Raw genomic sequence first — 20938 nt, forward strand, 5'->3', positions numbered from 1 at the left:
GAGGCCTCCCTGAGGCGGACCTGAGGGCCGGGCCGAGGCCTCCCTGAGGCGGACCTGAGGGCCGCGGGGCGAGGCCTCCCTGAGGCGGACCTGAGGGCCGGGGCGAGGCCTCCCTGAGGCGGACCTGAGGGCCGGGCCGAGGCCTCCCTGAGGCGGACCTGAGGGCCGGGGCGAGGCCTCCCTGAGGCGGACCTGAGGGCCGGGCCGAGGCCTCCCTGAGGCGGACCTGAGGGCCGGGGCGAGGCCTCCCTGAGGCGGACCTGAGGGCCGGGCCGAGGCCTCCCTGAGGCGGACCTGAGGGCCGCGGGGCGAGGCCTCCCTGAGGCGGACCTGAGGGCCGGGGCCGAGGCCCCCCTGACGCAGACGAGGCCGGTCGCCAGGCAGCGCCCACGCACAGCCACGTGAGTCAGCGGCGGCGCCTTCCCCGGGTGGAAGCCGCAGAGCGGAGTGACAGCCTCGCCCGACGCGCACTCGCGGCCCCTGTAAATGTCCATCGGAGACGCCGCCCGCGCGCAGCGACGGTGAAGCTGCTCCTGCGGCCTGGTGGGCTGCGGACAGCCGCTGACTGGGGGACGGGCGGCCTGGGCCCTGCCCGAGGACGAGGACGCGCACGCGCCCCCGGGGCGCCCACAGCCGGGGCCTGCGCTCCCGCCGCCCGCGGCCCCCACGCCGTCCTGCCGCTTCCTGGCCTCGCGGTGCCTCGCGGCGTGTCTCGGTGTCGGCCGTGGGGCCTGGGACCTAGGAACGCCCCGAGGCGTCGAGGCGGCCTGAACCTCTGCGCTCCGCGTGGCTCGGGACCACAGGCGCTGGCTGGAGGGGCCGCGGGCCGCGCTCACGGGAGCCGTTGGCGTGAGTCCGGGATTTTGAGCGACTGCGGCTCCTCGCCAGCAGGTCTGATGGTCCGTTTGTTGAATAAGCAGCTTCGCCGGTTTGTTTGCTTCCCTCAGCCTCGTCCTGGCTCCTGGGAACGCTCCTCGCCCCAGAGGCTGTTTTGCCGTCAGGGTCGACACTTCGCCCTGAAGAGGAAGGTCTTGGATGGTCCCGTCCGACTAGGCCTTGAGCCGAGAACCCGACATTCCTCTGTATCGTTCACGGCCCCCAGAGCTGCTGGGACGTGGTTCCCTGCAGGAGGAGCTTGGCAGCCCGACTCCGAGGCCGCGACCCAAGCTCTTTGTAACGTAAAGTGCATCTTAACTTTGGGGAATTGCTAAAATACTGACATTCAAAAGGGGCCGCGAAGAGGTTTCCCCAGCAGGTGCCTTCCCGCGGCCCGAGGCTCCCGCCGCCGCCGCGGTCACAGCTTGGCTGAGAGCGCCCCCTGCCGCCCCCGCCCAGCACTGCGGCCGCCTCAGGGCTTGGTCTGCGCGACCCGCGAACGGCACAGCAAAAGGTCTTGGAATAAAAGGTTTGCATCGGACCTCATCGTCCTCACTGGCTCGTCTTAAATGTGTGTACAACTTGGTATTTTGTAAAAGTTCCGTAAAAGTTGTGTCGTGTGAAATGTCCAATAGAACTTGAAGTGCTTGGTGAGCCTAATGTGTGCCATACAACAGCAGCAGCAGCTAGTAAAATGTTTGATCTTAAGTTTTTATCACAAAAAGAGCAAAATGACTTTCCATAGGTCAGCACTGATTCTGTTTTTAGTCCGTAGTGACTTTGCTTTCTGACTCCAGTACTTTTCATTCTACTATGAAGTATGTGCCCCTCTGCTGAGATTCTACAAACCACCTATGAAAGTCGTTTTATTGACCAACGCTGCGTTCATCAGACAGGCTGGAGGCTAACAGGCCTGTCCTCCGCTTGCCACGTTAGTGCTTGAAAACATCCTGCAACTTGGGTTCTCCCAGTAACGCTGTCCCTTGTCTTTATTTTTACCTCCTGGCCGGTAAACACAAGATACTTCGTGTGCCAGGCGTTCATGCCGAGCACATAAACATGTAGTTTTCATTCACATTTTTCCTGTTCTTAAAATTGGTAAGGAATTTTTCAGTGACAAATTGGTACGTAAAACTTAGGAATCTAAATCTAAAACGATTTACTGGACCTTATTGATCTGTGTTTCTCTGCTTCCCAGAGTGACAGGACTATATTCGAGACCTGTATTTGTGGACATTGATATTGGAGTTTTGAGTAGGAAGCCACTTAAAACATGTTTTATGCCTGTTTCCAAACAGCATGCAGCTGAGCTATTTATAAAGCTAAAAATGTAAATCTCCCATGGATTTTTCAAATTTTAATTTCAGTATCTCTCTGTCTCTTACTCTTTAAATATCACACTGTAAATATCAGGGTAAAATGGTTCCCACGTTGAAAGGTAAAAGCTCTGTTGGTTTATTTTCATATTGTAAGTCAGGCAAACTGGCTCGCTCTTATCTACGCTGTCACTTTGTTCGTCCTGAAGTGATCTTTAAAGAAACACAAAGATAATGTTCTGGTCTCCTCTAATCTTTTTCCTTCCTTCCTCTATAATTTCTCCAGTGCTGTTTTGTTGAACATACTGGCCCTTGGGCCAGCTTCTGTGATAACACTTTTATTTGTGTTAGGGGCCGTTGGTTGTGGTCCATATTGGAAGCTGCAAACACTATGGGCTGTAGACATCGAGTACTATTTGTGAGCTCACCTCTGACGTTTAATACCAGTGATGTGCTTTGTAAATCCAAATGAAAGAATGTGTTAGAGAAGAAAACCCAAGGCTTCAAATAGTTGATTCATATGAGAACATCCTCCCGAAATCAGAAATACTGTCTTTTGTTTGGGAATTAATGATGGTGAAATAATAGACTAATTAACACCTATACAAACAGATGGATTTTCACACTGACAAAGTTGGGTCTCATGGAATGGTATCCATTATGACTTTTCTCTGCCATCTTCCCACTATCATGCAGGCCTAATAAAAATACCATCCACTGGTACAAATATGTTCGTGTTAATAAATTAGCTAGGTAAAGGATATTCTCACTTTATATGCTCATTTAGTACATGGCATAATTAAAATTCACAGGAGCTTTTATTTTAAAGCATGTGGAACTATTTGCTCGTCCAGGACACTCTGACAGTACTTGCTTTTATGTTGTAAAATATATTCTTCCCAAAATGAGAGTGTTGGTTCTGGCAGCTATTACTTCCAAACATTCCACACATTATTTTTCACACAAGAAAGGACTGGTTACAGCTGTCGGGGACACACCTCCAGAAGCACTGTCTTTCCCTTAAGTAAACTGGAGCTTGCATCAAACTGTATCATTAGTGATTGGCCAAAAGTTGAAACAAAGATTTTTTATAAATTGCTAATTTTTACTGAAATGTTTAAACCAAATTCCTTCTCCATACTCTTTATTATAACACTTAGTCTTTTAAGCTTAGATCTGCTGGGCTGTCAAAATTACTTTGATGCAAACAACTACCTTAGTCTCAAGCCTCTTTTTATGTTTGTTTCTTAGAATGCAAATCTAGTTTTTATTCATGAAGTCTAAAATCCATAAAAATTTTAGAGCCTTTGTTGAACATACAGTAGCTCCTAATTCACCTATGTATCAGCTTAGAGCAAAAGTTTAAACAGTGAGTGTGTGAACCATAATGTTGCACTTTTCCTGCCTAGCATGTGAAAAAAAAAAATGAAACAACACATTTTTTAAAGCACTAATTATAAAAGTGAAAGACTGGAAACAGCTCAAATGACTACCAATAGGGCAGTGGTGGAAAAAAAAAAAAAAACTATCATAGGGACAGCCCCGGTGGCTCAGCGGTTTAGCACCCGCCTTCAGCCCAGGGCATGATCCTGGAGACCCAGATCAAGTCCCGCATCAGGCTCCCTGCGTGGAGCCTGCTTCTCCCTCAGCCTGTGTCTCTGCCTCTCTCTCTCTCTCTCTCTCTCTCTCTCTCTCTCTCTCTCTCTCTCATGTTAATAAATAAATAAAATCTTCAAAAAAAAACCCTATCATAAAGCCATAAAATAGATAACTATACAACTGTAAAGTAGAATAGGGAAGTCTCTATGCTGGGGTGGAGTGATATTGAAGACATAATGTGTAGGATGTTGATTTTGTGTAAGAGAGAAGAGACTATGTATACTTATATTTTCAGAAAGAAACAAAGGAAGGATAAAAACCAAAACCTAATAAAAAGTTACCTATGTGCTGGGGGAAGAACTGAGAGAATGGGATAGGGAAGGAAACCTAGACTTCTCTGAATAATGTTTTACCTTTTGAATCAAGCGTTTTATGCAACTAAAAAACAAATATTAAAGACAAATAACAAGTGTTGTCAAGGACATGGAGAAAAAGGAACCCTCGTGCACTGTTGGTGGGAATGTAAGTTAGTGCAGCCACTGTGAAAACACAGTGTGGAGGTTCCTTAAAAAATTAAAAAATTGAAATACCACATGATCCAGTAATTCTGTTTACCCAAAGAAAACAAAAATACAAATTCAAAAAGATATATGCACCCCTGGGTCTATTGCAGCATTATTTACAACAGCCAAGATACGGAAGCAACCCAAGTGTCCGTTGATAGATGAATGGGTAAAGATTTGGTGTGTACGTGCGCGCGCACACACAGGAAATTACACAGCTACAGAAAACATTTGCAGCAACATGGATGGACCTACTGACTACTATGCTAAATGAAATAAGTCTGACAGAAAAAGGAAAATGCCATATGATTTCACTTATATGTAGAATCTAAAAGAACAAAGCAAGTGAATAACAAAAAAGCAGAATCAGATCTACTAATAAGGAGAATAAACTGACAGTTGCCAGAGGGACAAGGGCATGGGAGACAAGTGAAGGGGAGTAAGAGGTAGCGGCTTCCAGTAACGGAATGATAAGTCATGGGAACAAAAGGTACAGTGTTGGGCATATACACTCCGTGGTATCGTCATAGCGTTTTATGGTGATAGTAACTACACCTGTGGTGAGCGTCGCAAAACATTGCAGTTGTTAAATCACTATGTTGTATACCAAAAACTATTCATATTAATCACAAGGACAATAAAACAAAAAGCAAGACCTAAATCAAAAATGAACTGAAGCAAATTGACCCCAGCTGTATGTCAAGCTGGTAGCACAGTCACACGGAGAATGGTCTCGGGTGACTTCAGAGCATAGTGTTTTGGTAGTTCGTCAGTGGAATAATTCCTGAGATCAACAAGATCATAAAGAAATTTTAAACTATGTTGATTCATCTTGTTAATAGTGATGTTTATCTTATGATTTTGAAACTAATATATATTCAACTCTCAAGAGAAACAACTGAGTACTTTTGATCGTATCATTAAGACTTAAGTTTTTTTTTTTTTTAATTTTATTTATTCACAAGAGACACACAGAGAGAGGCAGAGACCCAGCCAGAGGGAGAAGCAGGCTCCCTGTGGGGACCCCGATGCAGGACTCGATCCCGGGACCCCGGGGTCACGCCCTGGGCCGAAGGCAGATGCTCAACCCCTGAGCCAACCAGGGGTCCCAAGACTTAAGATTTTAAAGTGAGAAAAAAGATACACAAATATAAAACCAAAGACTTTAAAAGCCCTCTAGTCCTTAATTTGGTAGTATCAGCATGAATTCATATTAATGTTTTTCTTCTTAAAATGTGCATTACCTACCCCATCCATTGAGAAGGCAGAGAAACAGTGACAATCCAGGAGCAGTGAACACCCCTGGTGCCCAAGTTACCGTCTTTAAATACCATTCCTACTAAAAGGAATCCACGCCCTTTGAAGAAATGGCTAATTTCAGGTCTCGGGCAGGAACTGTACAAGACGAGCCTGGACCATCCTGTCACCCACCCCTTAACTATAAGGGATCATATCAAAAGGATGCAAGACCATCTTCAGGAGGTCCCCACTACCCAAAGGTAGAATAATAAAGGTACTCATTACTTGGAGTAAAATATATTAAGTATATAAATATTCAGGAACTGATAATGCTCTCTTTGGATCAAAATTGACAAGTAAAGGGAAAAATTAAACATTTATTCTGCTTTCCCTGTACAGACCATACTTCACAGTCAGTAAGGGAAGTTCTTCGCTACGGAGGAATCAGAGCTAACAAAAGCAGGAAGAATAATAGAATTAGAAAAATCCTCATTTTGCAACATCTCATGAAATAATGGATCTAATCAACAAACATTAATGTCTGCTAAAAATACTAAGTGGAAGGTTGATGAGGATCGTTATAATGGGGTCAGGCTGACGTCACCTTGGACCCACTGATCAGTCTTAACTTCTTTAAAATTGGGAGAAACACATCCCAATACAGTATAATAGGAATTACACAGCATCACCTGTGATGTATCCTTGACCCAAAGGAATTGAACCTGAATCTTAGCCAGCCTCTAGATCTAACTACTGGTTTATACAAAATATGAGGAATACAGTAACGTGTTGAATGACGTCATGAGAATAAAATCAGCCAGATCTGGAATGTAGAAAGTTTTCAAATAAAAACGATCTATTCTCTTCAGTAAATAAATAATAACAAAAGGGAAGGACTGAAGACTGTCAGTGATGAAAAGGGATTCAAGACACTTATCAACCAAGTCTAATGTGTGCACCTTATTTGGATCCTGTTTCAAAGAAACTACTGTAAAAAGACATTTTTTTAACAATCAGTGAAAATTAAAATAGACTGTATAAAATGATATTAAAGTATTATTGATAATATTTTTGGATGTGAAAATGTAGTTTTTACTGTTTGGTGTTTTTAAGCCCTTATCTGAAATGCCTACTAAATATTTAGGGGTAAAAACAAACAAATAAATAAATAAATATTTAGGGGTAACACGGCACGACATGTGGGAGTTACTTTTGAGTACTCCAGGTCTACCCCTGAAAATGAAGTGAAGATCAACAAATTAAGTAAGAAGTAACAGCGTTCTTCTCCAGAAGCTGGGTGATAGGTGCCGGTGGATTCGTTGTGCTATTACTCCTTTGTATATGTTATTTCCATAATAACTTTTGTTTAATTTTTAAAGCCCTCCCACAAGATTAGCCCAGATTAGCTGGGATCATTATAGTGGTGCCTTCTCAGCAATGTTTTATTAGGTTTTAGGTGAGAGCCTTAGTGTGTAGGAATGTTGTGGATCTCAGGGGGAAAATAGTGTTCTGTTATAGCCTCACTATACCATCTTTTCATCCAGTTAGATTCCAGAAGTCATAAAATTACTTCACAGAAAGAAAGAACCTCGCTTAGAGGAGCGTTGTTAACAAGCTTACGCACCAAAATACACTGACATTATACCCTTTTTTTTTAGACCAAGCCACCCTGGTAGAACAAGTAAAAAGAGTAAAAGAAATTGAAGCCATTGAAAGTGATTCTTTTGTTCAACAGACATTCAGATCAAGTAAAGAAGTCAAAAAGGTAAGTTTTCACCCAGACATTATGAATAAGCCTCCAGATTCCCACTGAGGAGATGCTTTATTAATGGATTTTACTTAAATGTAAGTGCGTCTTCTAACACATGGATGAAGTAGGGTGAGCAAGTGTCAGCATGTTGGAGAGAGAGAATGAATCAGTGAGAATCAGTTCAAGTTTAACTTGTAAAATATATCTGATGCCATTTTTATTTTAAAATTCACTGAGAAGACAAAGTGAAACATCAACAGCTCTAAAGCAGTAATATGCATTTCGCGAACATATAGTTTTCAGGTGTCTACATCTACTTTTTAAGTTGACATTGGTAGAGGAAAGTTAGAAGAGAGTTTTAACAATCAGATTATTACCCAAATAGTAATACATATCTACATTCTTTGCCCAGACAGGTATTACTTATTCAACTCCAGTAAAAGGAGTTTTGATTGGCACTTTATTTCCGTTGAATATTGCATATGTTCTTTCAATTATTATCAGGGCCGCCTCTAGGAACCTGCTCCTGTACTTAGAAAGGGCATTCTACTGTGAAATACGCGTCTTCCTCAATAGCATACGTGTAATAAAGACATGGTCATTACCACTTCCTTAAAAATACTCTGCATCTGTAAACACATTAGTGACTGTATAGTATCCCGCTGATAAATTTATCATAATTCATTTATTTTTTTCTCTGCTACTAGCTATTTAATTAGCTTGAAGGTATTACATATATGTTCACAAATAATCATTATTATCCCCTTAAGTCAGTGTTTCAAGATGGAGTTATTTGCTTAAGGTTGATATTATTTATTTATTTTTTTTAATATTTTATTTATTTATTCATAGAGATGCAGAGAGAGAGAGAGAGAGAGAGAGAGAGGCAGAGGGAGAAGCAGGCTCCACGCAGAGAGCCCGACATGGGACTCGATCCCGGGGCTTCAGGATCACGCCCCAGGCTGCAGGCGGCGCCAAACCGCTGCGCCACCGGGGCTGCCCGATATTATTTATTTTCACACATTCCCAAAGTCATCCTCCAAAAACACTGTAGCAGCTCAGATCCTGCCCACAAGCACAGGAGGTGTCTGCCTCTCGCACCTGGCTGGCACCAAGCCATCTACTGACCTGATAGGTGGTCAGTGGAAAATTGACATTTCGTTTGTCTGTTGTATTTGTGTTGTTGCTAGTGACGTAAACGTCTTCTCAGCATCCTGGAGACGTGACTTGAGCGTGTACCGTATGCCTGGTGCACAGCACTAGCGGCCTGCTTCGCCTGTGCTCCCTGCCTTCGTTTGCCACCACAACTCCTAAAAGGTGGTGGAATTGTGAAATGGACAAAGGTCATTCTTGTGGCCTAAATAACTAATTTACGTTTAAATATTTATTTTCCCAGCTCTCACTGGACTCACTTAAGATAAACTAGCATTTTCTTTCTGTGGAAATATGTATTCCTCTCTAGTTAATACAGCAGGTTTTCCTCTAAACAACTTTATCCCTCTTGATACTAATTATTAATATGATAAACCTATTTTTAAATTCCGTTTTTTTCCTCCAAGAGCCTAACAGCTCTCCCAATAAGTAGTAAAACCAGTAACGAGCAAGGAGATTGATCAGAAGTGGGCCTAGTATAATGGAAAGAAGATGGGCTTTGGACTCCAGGACATCTGAGCTTTACCAACATTTTTATTTCTTTCTTCTAAAATAAAAACCAAATTACAGTCAGTCTTAGATTTAGCAATTGGGAAGCAGTGGTCAAAAGCTAAAGATGCAGGGTCAGACAGAGGGTGAGGTCTGATTCTGCCGTTTGCTGGCCGTGTGTCCTTAAACCACACGACAACCCCGTGGCTCTCTTATCTTGAAAATAGTGTCACTGGCAGAGGTTGTAGGAGTACAAGCAAGGTGGTTTCCATGAAACCGTTACCGAGTGCCTGGCACTCAGGAAACAGGAGCTGTTACTCCTCTTCCTCTCCCTGCTTCTGTTCCACCTCTGTCTGTACTGGATGCGAAGGGCTGCGTGTGTCCACAGCTTCCTTGAAAGGACTTGGAGACGTAAGGGTTCTCACTTTGGTTGGGTCATAAATTGTTTTCTGTAATTTCTTATCATCTATAGAGCCTAAAATTCTCATTTGAGGCTTGGTGACCTGTTGTATCACTGAACAAATAGTTGAAAATCACTTCACAGCTCTCCATCGCAGCCTGCTGGTTTAGTATACAGACATCAGCTTTGCCCCACTTTGTTTCAACACAGCACCTGGAAGCATTGAAGCACTAAGCAAATGACGTAAAACAATGTGTCCTAGCCCCACTAGCCCCACTGTGTTTTTTATATTTTATTAACTTGAAGTGACTAAGATAATAACGGCTACCGTTAATGCTAGACATTTAACATGCCAAAAATCCCAGTAACCTTTATTTAAAAGTAAGCAAGTTGAGGCTCAGCAAATTTTATAACCCGTGGTCTGAGTGCTTACAAAAGACAAGAAAGAGTATCCACACAAAATTTATTCCACTCCAGAGCCCATGTTTGTTTTTATTAATCCAGGGTCTCTCGTAAATGTGAACTCGGTGCCCATTCCCTGTTCAGGTATCTAAAAGGCATGCGTCCACTAACAGGGGATACGCTAAAAAGAAAAAATAACAACAAAGAAGATGGCATTTACCTGGGTGAATGTACAGCAGCCTAAGTGTCAGGCATCCAGCACTGGACTTTTATTAGTCACTGCATTTCAAAATGATCAGAAAAGCAGTGATGGGCCAACAGCGAATAAATTTACACCAACTGTAATATAAAACAGAAGACCAATTTATTAGTTTAGAAAATGATATCCCTTTCCAGTCTCTAAAATGTCTTTGTCTGCAATATAAGGGAGCAATTCAGGATGCCCAAGAAGCTGAATTATTTATCAGGAGATTACTTAGCAAAGGGAGGTAAATTATCCTGAGGACCATTTCATCCCGATCACGGGGCGATAGGGGCTTCCCTGATGCACAGCAGAGACCGGCTCTCTTGGGGACTAAATTACTCATGACCCCAGTTGCAGTATCTTTGTCTTCTGGACAGCCCTACATACATTGATGTCAAGTTTGTGCCTCTTGGAAACAAGTCTGTGCTTCTCTCTGCGAACAACCCCTTCCGTTGATAGAGCCTGTCTTGAGCTGTGCAAGTTCCACTAGTTAAGCTCAGGAGCTGCTCCCAGAGCATGGCTGTTCCCGTAGCATATGCTAGACGTCGTGTCTCCATCAACACATTGATTTAACAGGTCACCTCTTGGTGGTCCTCTCTGGGACAGTGGGCCACCAGACTGCACCTGCCACGCCGGTTCAGGAACCCACACGCAGCCTTTCTACACTGCTGTCCCAAACGGGTGCATCTTCAGCCCTGAAGTCACTGTGGCTGGCAGGCGGCCACAGCTGCTCAGAAGGGTAAGGGCCCTAAGCAGCGGGGTCTCCCCTGCGCTCCTGCCAGCGGAGGCAGCCAGTGGCCGCACCACTGAGCTGGAGCCTTGCTGGTGGCCGCGCTGGGGGTTGGCGGCCAAACTCTCCCGGGTGTCCTCACTGAGGTCAAGAAGCCGTTGCCGATTCCAGTTAACGACTTTAGTTACCATTGTCAGAGGACAACTTGCGGACTCTGATCCTGAACTCCGAAACTTTACGTCTCGCAGAAAACGTTCCAGGACCGTCAGTAAAGCAGGATGAGCTCCCTGGGCTCTCACAAAATGTTCTCTGCACCAGGTACTGCAGCCCGGCCACTGCAGTGACAGCACAGCACGGGGTGTCCAAGGACCCCCAAGCTGGCGTCTGGGCCTCTGCTCCATGGTGGAACCAAACCCGCCTTCAGGGCGCAGGGATGGGCACGGTACCGCTGGGGGCTATGAGCCCCGAGGCGGGGGGGGGGGGGGGACCCAGAGCAGGGGGTGGGGGGCAGTGTTGGCTTCGAAATACAGAAGGGAGCTGCCACGGTTCACAGGCATTTCCTCAAGTATCTGTGTGTCCCTCGTTACAAGCGCGGTGGCGGTGTGTGTATTTTGATATTTACTTGTCAGTAATCCGTCGGGCCACTGGCAAAATGTAATCCCCATTTGGTACAAGGGACAAACCCATTTTACTGTTGCTTGCGTATCGTGCTTAGCGGTTAGCAGCACTCAGTAAAGACTAAATAGATGGATGTCCAGTCCTCAGATACATCATTCTAAGAGGGGATTGACTGGGACGCCTGGTGGCTCCACAGTGGAGTGTCCACCTCCGGCCCAGAGCATGACCCCGGGGTCCCAGGATCAAGTCCTGTGTCGGGCTCCTTGCATGGAGCCTGCTTCTCCCTCTGCCTGTGTCTCTGTCTCTCTCTGGGTCTCAGGAATAAATAAATAAGTCTTAAAAAATAAATAAATAATAAAGAGAAAAAGGAAAGGACTAAGTGACTGGTGTAGATTTCATTTTCTTTTTTTTTCTTTTTTTTAAATTTTTTTTTAATTTATTTATGATAGTCACACAGAGAGAGAGAGAGGCAGAGACATAAGCAGAGAGAGAAGCAGGCTCCATGCACCGGGAACCCAACGTGGGATTCGATCCCGGGTCTCCAGGATCGCGCCCTGGGCCAAAGGCAGGTGCCAAACCGCTGCGCCACCCAGGGATCCCAGATTTCATTTTCTAGATGTTTTTCCCAGTAACATCTGTTTTACCCTCATTCAGAGAAGTGGATATTCAGAAGTGGCTAAATTAAAAGAAAACAGAGGTTCAAAAACTACATATATAGAACCAGTAGATGCGGAAAAAAGGCTCAGTGGTGGAATTAATCTCCCAGTCGTCTTTGGGTTTTTTTTATTTTAACTTTCTGTTTCTCATCTAGTCCATCTCCTGTTATCCCTGCAGCCTTGCTGCTAATTAGCCACTTCCCGGGCCTCTCCCTTCTCAGGGAGGGAGCTGTTGGAACCGACCCAAGAGAGCACAGCACTGCTGCTTCCGGGCACAGCCAGTTTACCAGGCCTCGCACCTGCAGCCCTAACACAGTGCCTGGCACCTAGTGGCATTCGGCAAGAAAATGGAGTGACACGCTGACACGTGCCTCAGCCTTTCAGAGATGAGCCTCGAGAGCATGCTAAGTGGAGGAAGCCAGTCACAGAAAACAAAACAACACCCTCCATAATGTACGATCTTTTATATGAAGTGTCCACAATAGGCAAATCCACAGTGACAGAAAATAGATGAGTGGTTGTGTAGGGATGGGGAGGCGGGGAGAAATGAGGACCGGTGACCGCTAACGGGCATGGGGTCTCAGGGGAGGATGATGACGATGTTCCGGAGTCGCTTGGGGTGGTTGCAAGACCCCATGGATGTGCTAACGTCTGTATAAATTGTGATATGTGAATTATAACTCATTGAAGCTGTTATTTAAAGAGCAAAAACAAAATAACCTTCGAATTTGCTTTTCATCTCTAAAGAGACCAAATGAATGCTGGAGATTTGTCACAAGCTTGTTTTGACTAACAGAATTTAGGTTTGTGAAATAGTTTTTTCTATTGTAAACTCATAAGTACCAATTTCTCAATAAAAATATGCTGGTCATAAAAAAATGATCAATGTGTTCTCCATCTTTTTGTGTTTGTTTGCTTGTTTTAGGAAGAATTGTTTCCTATTCAATAACCCAGGGTCTTTTATATATATTTTTTTAAGATTTTATTTATTTTCATTCATGAGAGACACACAGAGAGAGGCAGAGACCCAGGCAGAGGGAGAAGCAGGCTCCCTGCAGGGAACTGGATGCGGGACTCGATCCCGGGACCCCGGGTCCTGCCCTGAGCCGGAGGCGGACGTGCTCAACTGCTGAGCCCCCCGGGCGTCCCTAACCCAGGGTCTTTTATTACTAGTATTATCTTAAAGGAGACTAAATGAACAGCTACTATTCAAAATAAAAAATATTGTTAAAGCACAATTTTAATTGTACATTGGGATCTGATTAATGGATATTCATTCATCCCGTTTCAGTCGGTGGAAGCTGGCGAGGTGAAGCACACAGCCGCGGCGTCAGGACCCGCACCCGTAGCCGCCGACCCACCCAGCAGCGAAAAAGACGTAGATGCTAGCAGCATCCCCACCGCCATCAAGTACCAAGACGACAACTCTCTGGCCCATCCCAATGTAAGATCCCTCCATCCTAAGAATGTCCTCTGAAGTCCCCTTGACCCGAATGAATCGCAGCTGTTGTCATTCTGTGCTGCTGAAAAGAATCCCGTGGGAGGAAGTGAATTCTTAGGTTCCCATTTGCCAGAAATAGGGATCTGACTCGCGACACTTAGAGCAGTTACATGTTTTTTGTTGTTGTTGTTTTAAAGATTTGTATGTATGTATGTATTTGTTTATTTATTTATTCATTCATTCATGAGAGACACACAGAGAGAGAGAGAGAGAGAGGCAGAGACCCAGGCAGAGGGAGAAGCAGGCTCCATGCAGGGAGCCCGACGTGGGACTCGATCCCGGGTCCCCAGGATCAGGCCCTGGGCCAAAGGCGGGCGCTCACCACTGGGCCACCCGGCTGCCCCAGTTACATGTTTTTGCATCAGGGATGGCCCAGGTCAGGCTGTCTGACTTTTAGAAGTATTCTTTCTACGCTTAAGAGAAATAGACCAAAAGAGGAGCTCTGTTTGCTTTTCAGGTCAGGCTCTGAGAGCTCTGAATCTGTCCTGCTAGGTGCTTCCTGAGCCGGGCAGGTCGGGGACGGCGCCCTGAGGTGGTTTCACTGCGCCGTGTCTGAGGAAGGTGTAGGAGAAAACGTCACAAAATACAACATAGAACTGTTAATGCTGATGTCAGTCCTTTTACTCCAAGACTTTCTGAACATTATTAATTCCAAGCAGATTATCTTCAATTGAAAAGTCACCGAAAGTTAAACAATATCCAGATCTGTGCTAAAAGATGTATCCTACAAAGGTAATTTGTCTTACACGAGATCGAATCCAAGGTATGGCAAACAGTAACATTTTTCCTTCTTCTTTTCTTATTTCAGTTATTTATTGAGAAAGCCGATGCTGAGGAGAAGTGGTTCAAGAGATTGATTGCCCTCCGACAAGAAAGGCTGATGGGCAGTCCTGTGGCCTAAGTAATTTCATATGGTCGAATTAACAGTAACATTGGAAGTTTAGGTTTTTAAATCCCAGTATTAACTTTTTGTTCTTAAAAAGCAGTTAGTTGATTATGTGAAAAGGTAATGTCTTTCATTCATTTGTCAGGTAGGCTTGAATATTTGTTGATTTGAACTTAAACATTGTGAATATTAAAACTAGTGTAAAGTCTAACAATGCGTGAAAATGTCATACCATTAATAAAGCTAATCCTAAAACTATCAGTAGTAAAATAAATGGTACACGGTAGTGTTTCTGAGTAAAATTTGAAAAATATCAAATTGTCATTTAAGGACACAATTTTGATAATCATGCATATGTAAGAATCAAACTATATGCTATCCATGTGAGATTTCATCTTCCATGTATTATGAATCCATTTTTGTGGGTTTTTTTTTTTGAAACCATTTTTGAATCTTTTATTTACCCTGTTGTAAAAATTTAGGCAGAATAAAAAGCACTCTAAACCATCTGAGCGGAATGAGCGTGTTAATCTTAAAGGAAAAACATTTCTTGAAAATTAAATAAATCGAAGATCTATTACTTAGAGATAAGCATTTACTAAGTGGTCCTTTTAAAAATGTTAGCAGATCCCAGCTCATTCCCCTAGAAACCTTATGTTCACGCTGGGCCTCACCAGGTGACCAAATACCCACGACGGGGAAATCGCTTCTGAGAAAGCTGATGCAGCTCTCGCCTCGGCCTTCCCTCCCCATCTGCCTCCGTGCGCAAGAACCCGGATCGTCACTGGGAGGGCGGCCGCCACCGCAGGGCATCCCGCTAGCTCTGGAGGGAAACCACCTGTGCTCCCCCGCTAAACCTGCCAGAGACACGGACTTGGCGCCCGCCTCACAGAACCGTCCTCAGCAGCTCACGGGAGCGTCGCCCCGTTGTCTTGCTCCGTTTCGGTCTCTCATTTTGGTCTCTGTGAAGACTGTACCTCAAAATACAAGATAAACCTGAAAGGTTTTTGAGAGAGGATTACCAGAACATGGGACGGTTTAAAGCCATCTTTGTTCTATTTCTGAAACTACTAAAATTCTAATTCCTGTTAAAAATTTTTAAAAATATAAAGATCCTTTATACCTTACCTTTTGGACTAAGGTAAAGGTAAGGAAAACAAACTGGTAAGGAAAACAGACTGATGACAAAATACTTGTTTGCATACAAACAGGGTTGACATTCTAAGTAGATCCTAGTGGGGTTTTGTTTTGTTTTCTTTTTTTTTTTTTTAGCTCTAAATAAACTCAGATTTGTGTGATTTTTAATATAGATATATGCATTTTTAGTGACTAAGAAAGGGATTACAATTTTTGAAATATTTTGTATTTCATCTTTTGCATAACTTGTAAACAGTAAAAATACTCTCACTCTTTTGGAAAGTATGTTTTAGTGTCTAGGCACGAGTATGGGTTGTCACTGGGACACCAGTCATTCTCCCCAGAACCTGGACTAGGCTTCCCCCCCCCCCCCCATGCCTGATGTTCCTTACTTCATAACTACTGAAAATATTGTGATCTACGTTAATTATATTTAACGCCAGTGCTTCTTTGTGGCAAGTAGCCCAAATAGAGAAGTTTAAATTACAGTTGCTTTGTATTCTCAAGCTAAATTTTTCACAGAGATAGAGAATGAAGTTACTTTTTTTAGGTAACCAAACTTTAACCCCTGCAGGATTCGATGACTCTTACCCTCCTCCCTGATTTCCAGTATGATTCATTTTCATGTATTACTAACTTCATTTACCTACATTCCTTTTGAAGGCTACAATATTACCACACAAGCCAAATCAAATTTAATGAGAAAGACTTCAGAGAACACTATCAACTGTGGCCCCATACCCGCGCTAAGTGATGCGTCCTGGCCTCTTTAATATCCAACTGTAATGAGTCTAGAAAACACAATCCCTCTCCTGTCACTTGACTAATGGTAACAATTTGGACTTAGATGAGGCCTCAGTGTTGACTTCATGCAGAACGGGGAGTGCTGGTGATGTAGGTTGGGTTTTCATTTCTTTCGAGCTTCTCGGGGAAGTGGAATGAGAACACGGAGTCGTTCACCCGCCTTCTTCAGCATCCTCACCTGTAAAATGACGGGGCCAAGAGTGGACCTGCCTTCCTAGGTTTTTCAGCAAAATAACATAAAAGATTGCCCTTCATAGAAAAAGTACCCCTTGATGCCAAGATAACATTTTGGCTTGCTGGCCCTCTTTAACCGTGGAACGAATAGTTGCATGCGTAACGGTGTGAAAGGCTGCGCCCCAACACCACTGTCCTCCGTATGCGTGTGCTGGAGATGCCATGGTCAGCGGATTCCATCCCAGCTTTGTCCCAACCCTGTTTGCCTTGAAGTTAGTGACCTATACCGTCTACTTACTTATGGGATCTCGGGTCTTCTTTAGGCAGATTTACCCACTTGTTCATTAACCTTTTTTTTTTTTTTTTTTTTGAATACCTATTTCGCGCTGGGCACAGTAAGTGCAGTTGGGTATCCACAGGTGAATCTAGTGGGGACCCTGCCTCCAAGAGGTGTAGTTATGAAGCCCAGGTATGTGTACGACGTAAGAAATATAATACTTGGTGGCAGAGGAGAGGACATGGTTGCAGTGAAAAAGGAGAAATTACTCCAAGTTAGAAAACCAAAGATTTCATTCTGACGAAGACCCGCCCGCCCTCGGGCCAGGCCCCGGGCGCCCAGCGAGAGCCCCGGCAATTCCGCTCGCGCCCTCGGCCCGAAGGTGCCGCAGACCCCGCTGCATCGCCTTCCTGGACCCGAAACGCCGCTTTCTCCGTGTTTGCAGCCTCCGCAGCAGCTGGGCCCGAACCGGGAGCCGGTCCGTGCTGCCGAGCCCCGCGGAGGGCGCTCCGGGGCCCCAGGGAGCTTCGGGAAGGCCCTAAAGATGCGCTTTTCCTCCTTTTTTTAGAAAAGCAAGGTTGGGGCCCTGGGGGCTCCGCGGTGCAGCGTCCGCCTTGGGCGCAGGCCGTGACCCCGGTCGGTGGAGGCCGCACTGGGCCCCGGGCACCTGCCGCCCCCCCCCCCACTCGGCCGCACCCACCTCGGGAGGCCCAGGCCGGTCCTGGGGGCGCCTCCCAGGACCGGGGCGGGGTGGGTGTGGGGCGCCGCCCACCCCATGGGCCCGCCGGCCGGCAGCCGGGTTCCCCCCAGGAGCCTCGTGAAGACACGCGGGGCGGCGAGTCCGCGGGCCCAGAGGACGCGGGCGGGGGCCGAGGCGGCGGTGCAGGCCCCGCGCAGCCAGGATGCCGACCTGGGGCGCTCGGCGCTGCGCGCACCGGGCCGTTGCACAGGTTGCTGACGGGTGCACGGCGCTCGGCCCCGCCCCCGGGCACAGCCACCTCAGCCCCCGCCGCCCCTTTGATTGCAAACCGGGCCCCTGCGGAGGTCGTCGTGCAGGGGAGGCCACGCAGGGTCAGGGGGAGCCGTCCCGGGAGCCGTGTCCGTGCAAGGGGACGGAGACCTGCACCCGAGGCCGGGACTGGGGTGACACCGGGAGGGTGCCCGGTGCCCAGTGGGTGGCGACGGGGTGTCCCCTCGGGCCCCAGAGCGACCTCCAGCCTCCAGAACCGCAGGGGGTCCCCGGGGCCCAAGGGACCCAGGCTGCCCCGCCACCAGCGCCCTAGGGCCGAGAGCAGCGCCTGAGGCTTGGAGGGTATGTGCCCCTGTGACTATAAAGGAAGGAAAAGAAACAGATTCCAAAAATGTCGCCTGGCCAACTTTCCATTTAAAACCTATGGCTCTGGGGCCCCTGGTGGCTCAGCGGTGGGGCACCTGCCCCGGGCCCAGGTCATGACCCCGGGGTCACGGATGGAGGCCCACATCGTCCCCCCCGGGGAGCCTGCTGCTCCCTCTGCCTCTGTCTCTGCCCCTCTCTGCGTCTCTCATGGAGAAATAAATATTTAAAGTTAAAAAAAAAAAAACTTGTATGGCCTTGAAATTAAAAACAATCCTTCTAAGATTTTTTCTACATTTCAAATACTAAAAGCATCTAAGCACATGCCAGAGGGATGAAGGCATTTCAAGTTCTTAATGTTTTCCAAAATAATCCCCGGGCAGACGTCTGAAATCACTGGCTACGCAGCGGGACATCCACCCGCAGCTTGAATTCTCCCCAAATCTTATCAAAGATTTAAAAATAACTTTTAAAATAGCACTTGAGCCGGTCACATTAAACCGCGTCTGAGGACAGATGACCTCAACAGCACTTCTTAAAGAACGTTCTCCAGCCTTCAACTTGTTTCAGGCTCTCAGATTCTAAAATTTTTTCATTTTTGAGAAGAAGCAAAGACAGTTTCTCCGATGCACAAAAGAAACAGAGACGGTCACAAACATCAAAGTGTTGACTCGACGGGAAAATGCTGCCTGTGAAACTTTGGCCCGTAGAGGGCAGGTCCCGGGTCTCGGTGACAGTAAGACTCAAAAATAGCTGGATGTTAAATCAGTTTTTAAGACTAATCAAGACACGCACAAGAATGATCATAGCAGCTTTATTCTTAAAAGCCAAAAAAAGAAAAAAGAAAAAAAAAGAAAAAAGTGGGAGGGAGAGGAGAGAGGAAGGAAAAGGAAGAAAGAAAAGGAAAAACCTGGATCCGTAGCTGAGAACCTCGGGGAAAATCCCTGTAACAGTTCCGCGGGCAGCGCGGCAAGGGAAGCGGTGCTCAGAGCAGGCTCCCCGGCCCCGCAGCCGCCGCGATTTCCGGGGTTCACTCGTCCGTGGAGACTTCCTCACCCCCACACTGGAGATCGCTGGACTTCACCGCATAATACCGTCTCGTGGAGAAGGTGGTCCTGGAAATGAAAGGGGCTCTGGAGGCTTCATCCACCTCGCGGGGCCCAGCCCTGTAGGGTCTGAGTCCGGTTCCTAAAAAAAAAAAATTAGTAACATTTGTTTTTTCACATTGTCATTAAAACTGTGGAGTAAAAGTCTTTTATTCATTAAGTCACATTGTGGAGGTGCCCGGGGCTCAGTCGGCCTTGGGCTCAGTCCGTCCTGGGTCCTGGGTCCCGGGTCCTGGGTCCTGGTTCTGGGTCCCAGGTCCCAGTCCTGGGTCCTAGTTCTGGGTCCTGGGTCTGAGTCCTGGGGTCCTGGGTCCTGGCCCCACCCTGAGACTGCTCCCTGATCCGGATCAGGGCCCCCCCTTACTCTCTCACACACGTGCTCGCTCTCGCTCTCAAATAAATGGTTTTTATTTTTTTTTTAAGATTTTATGTATTTCTGCATGAGAGAGGCAGAGGCCCCGGACCCCGACGCGGGACTCGATCCTGGACCCCGGGGTCATGGCCTGAGCCGGACGCTCCACCACGGAGCCCCCCGGGCGTCCCTGGGGTTTAAGCGACATTTTTGTTGTTTTCCAGGAAAATTAAAACATCTCCTCGTGTGCTGGCCTCAAACCGCGGCCTGCTGTTCCCGGGTTGGTATGGCTGCGCGCGGGGTGGGGGTGGGGGGGGTCGCGGCCAACCCCCCCATCGCCTGTCGCCTGGAACCCGGAGGCGGCCTGTGCCCCGAGCTCCCCCCCAGCCTGGGCCGCCCCCACGGAGGAAGAGGAGCCCCGGTGGCCCCGCACCCGCCAGCAAACAGTGGCTGCCGCGACCCCTTTCACAGCCGGACCCGAGGCCCTGCCCCTAACCCTGCTCTGTGCCTCCGTTGCTCCCTCGTGGGCTCCAGCTGCTCCCCTCTTTCCTCCACTGACCCCCCTTTTTTAAGCCTTTGCGACTAGGCCCGAGGTGCCTCGGGATCCCCAGGTGACCCCATGACTAACCTGCACTAACCCGGACCACAGCTTTCATGTTTTCCCAAGGTGAGCCTGGGAAAAATCCCCACGGGAACGAGGGGGCATCTCTCACAAGCTGCTTTATTCCACTTGTGGACAAATGTAATCCTCTGGCATCACCCGCCATCTGCCCCATTTCCTGCCAGGCTGTTTGGCGCGGGGGGGGGAGGGAAAGGAGCAGAGGGAGAGAGAGAGAATCTTAAGCTCCATGACCAGCTGTCACCAGAGGTCACAACCTGGTGAAAATCAAGAGTTGGATGCCCCCCAACGGGGCCACCAGGCACCCCTGTTTCTAGTTTTGAAAAAAAAATGTAGCCCCCTTTAGCATTTGGGTTGTACTATTTTATTTTTTATTTTTGGGGGTCGGGAGGGCTGTACTATTTTAAAGAGGAAATAATTTCAAGTCTTCTAAAACATTGCTCTTGCCTTCAAGCCACCTAGAAGTGCCCGCTACATACGTGCTCCGTGAACCCCATCCTGAGGCCAGAGGAAAAGAAAATACCCGGTTCCCTGGAGAGGCTGCGCGGGCCTCACTGGACTGGACGGTGGAAAATCTGCCCCAGGACACGGCGGCGGCTCAGAACAGGAGGCTGCCCGCAGGCTTGGCCGAAGGTAGGGAGGTGGGAGGACCACAGGATTGAATTTCCAGCTCCCAAAATAACCCCGAGGGCTCCTGTCACCTCAGATCCGGGCC

The 20938-nt window shown here is 47.0% G+C and overlaps 1 protein-coding gene across 1 annotated transcript in view; it reads left to right on the forward strand.

The window, feature by feature from the left end:
* Positions 1–15840, forward strand: part of RSRC1 (arginine and serine rich coiled-coil 1) — a 405767-nt gene extending 389927 nt beyond the window's left edge. The window contains exons 9-11 of the mRNA XM_041733898.1: positions 7252–7358; positions 13326–13478; positions 14344–15840. Of these exons, the coding sequence (XP_041589832.1) occupies positions 7252–7358; positions 13326–13478; positions 14344–14436 (353 nt within the window). The 3' untranslated portion in view covers positions 14437–15840. The remainder of the gene's footprint in view (positions 1–7251; positions 7359–13325; positions 13479–14343) is intronic.
* The last annotated feature ends 5098 nt before the right edge of the window (positions 15841–20938 follow it).

The sequence above is a fragment of the Vulpes lagopus genome, chromosome 19 (assembly GCF_018345385.1).
Source record: "Vulpes lagopus strain Blue_001 chromosome 19, ASM1834538v1, whole genome shotgun sequence".
Taxonomy (NCBI): Eukaryota; Metazoa; Chordata; class Mammalia; order Carnivora; family Canidae; genus Vulpes; species Vulpes lagopus.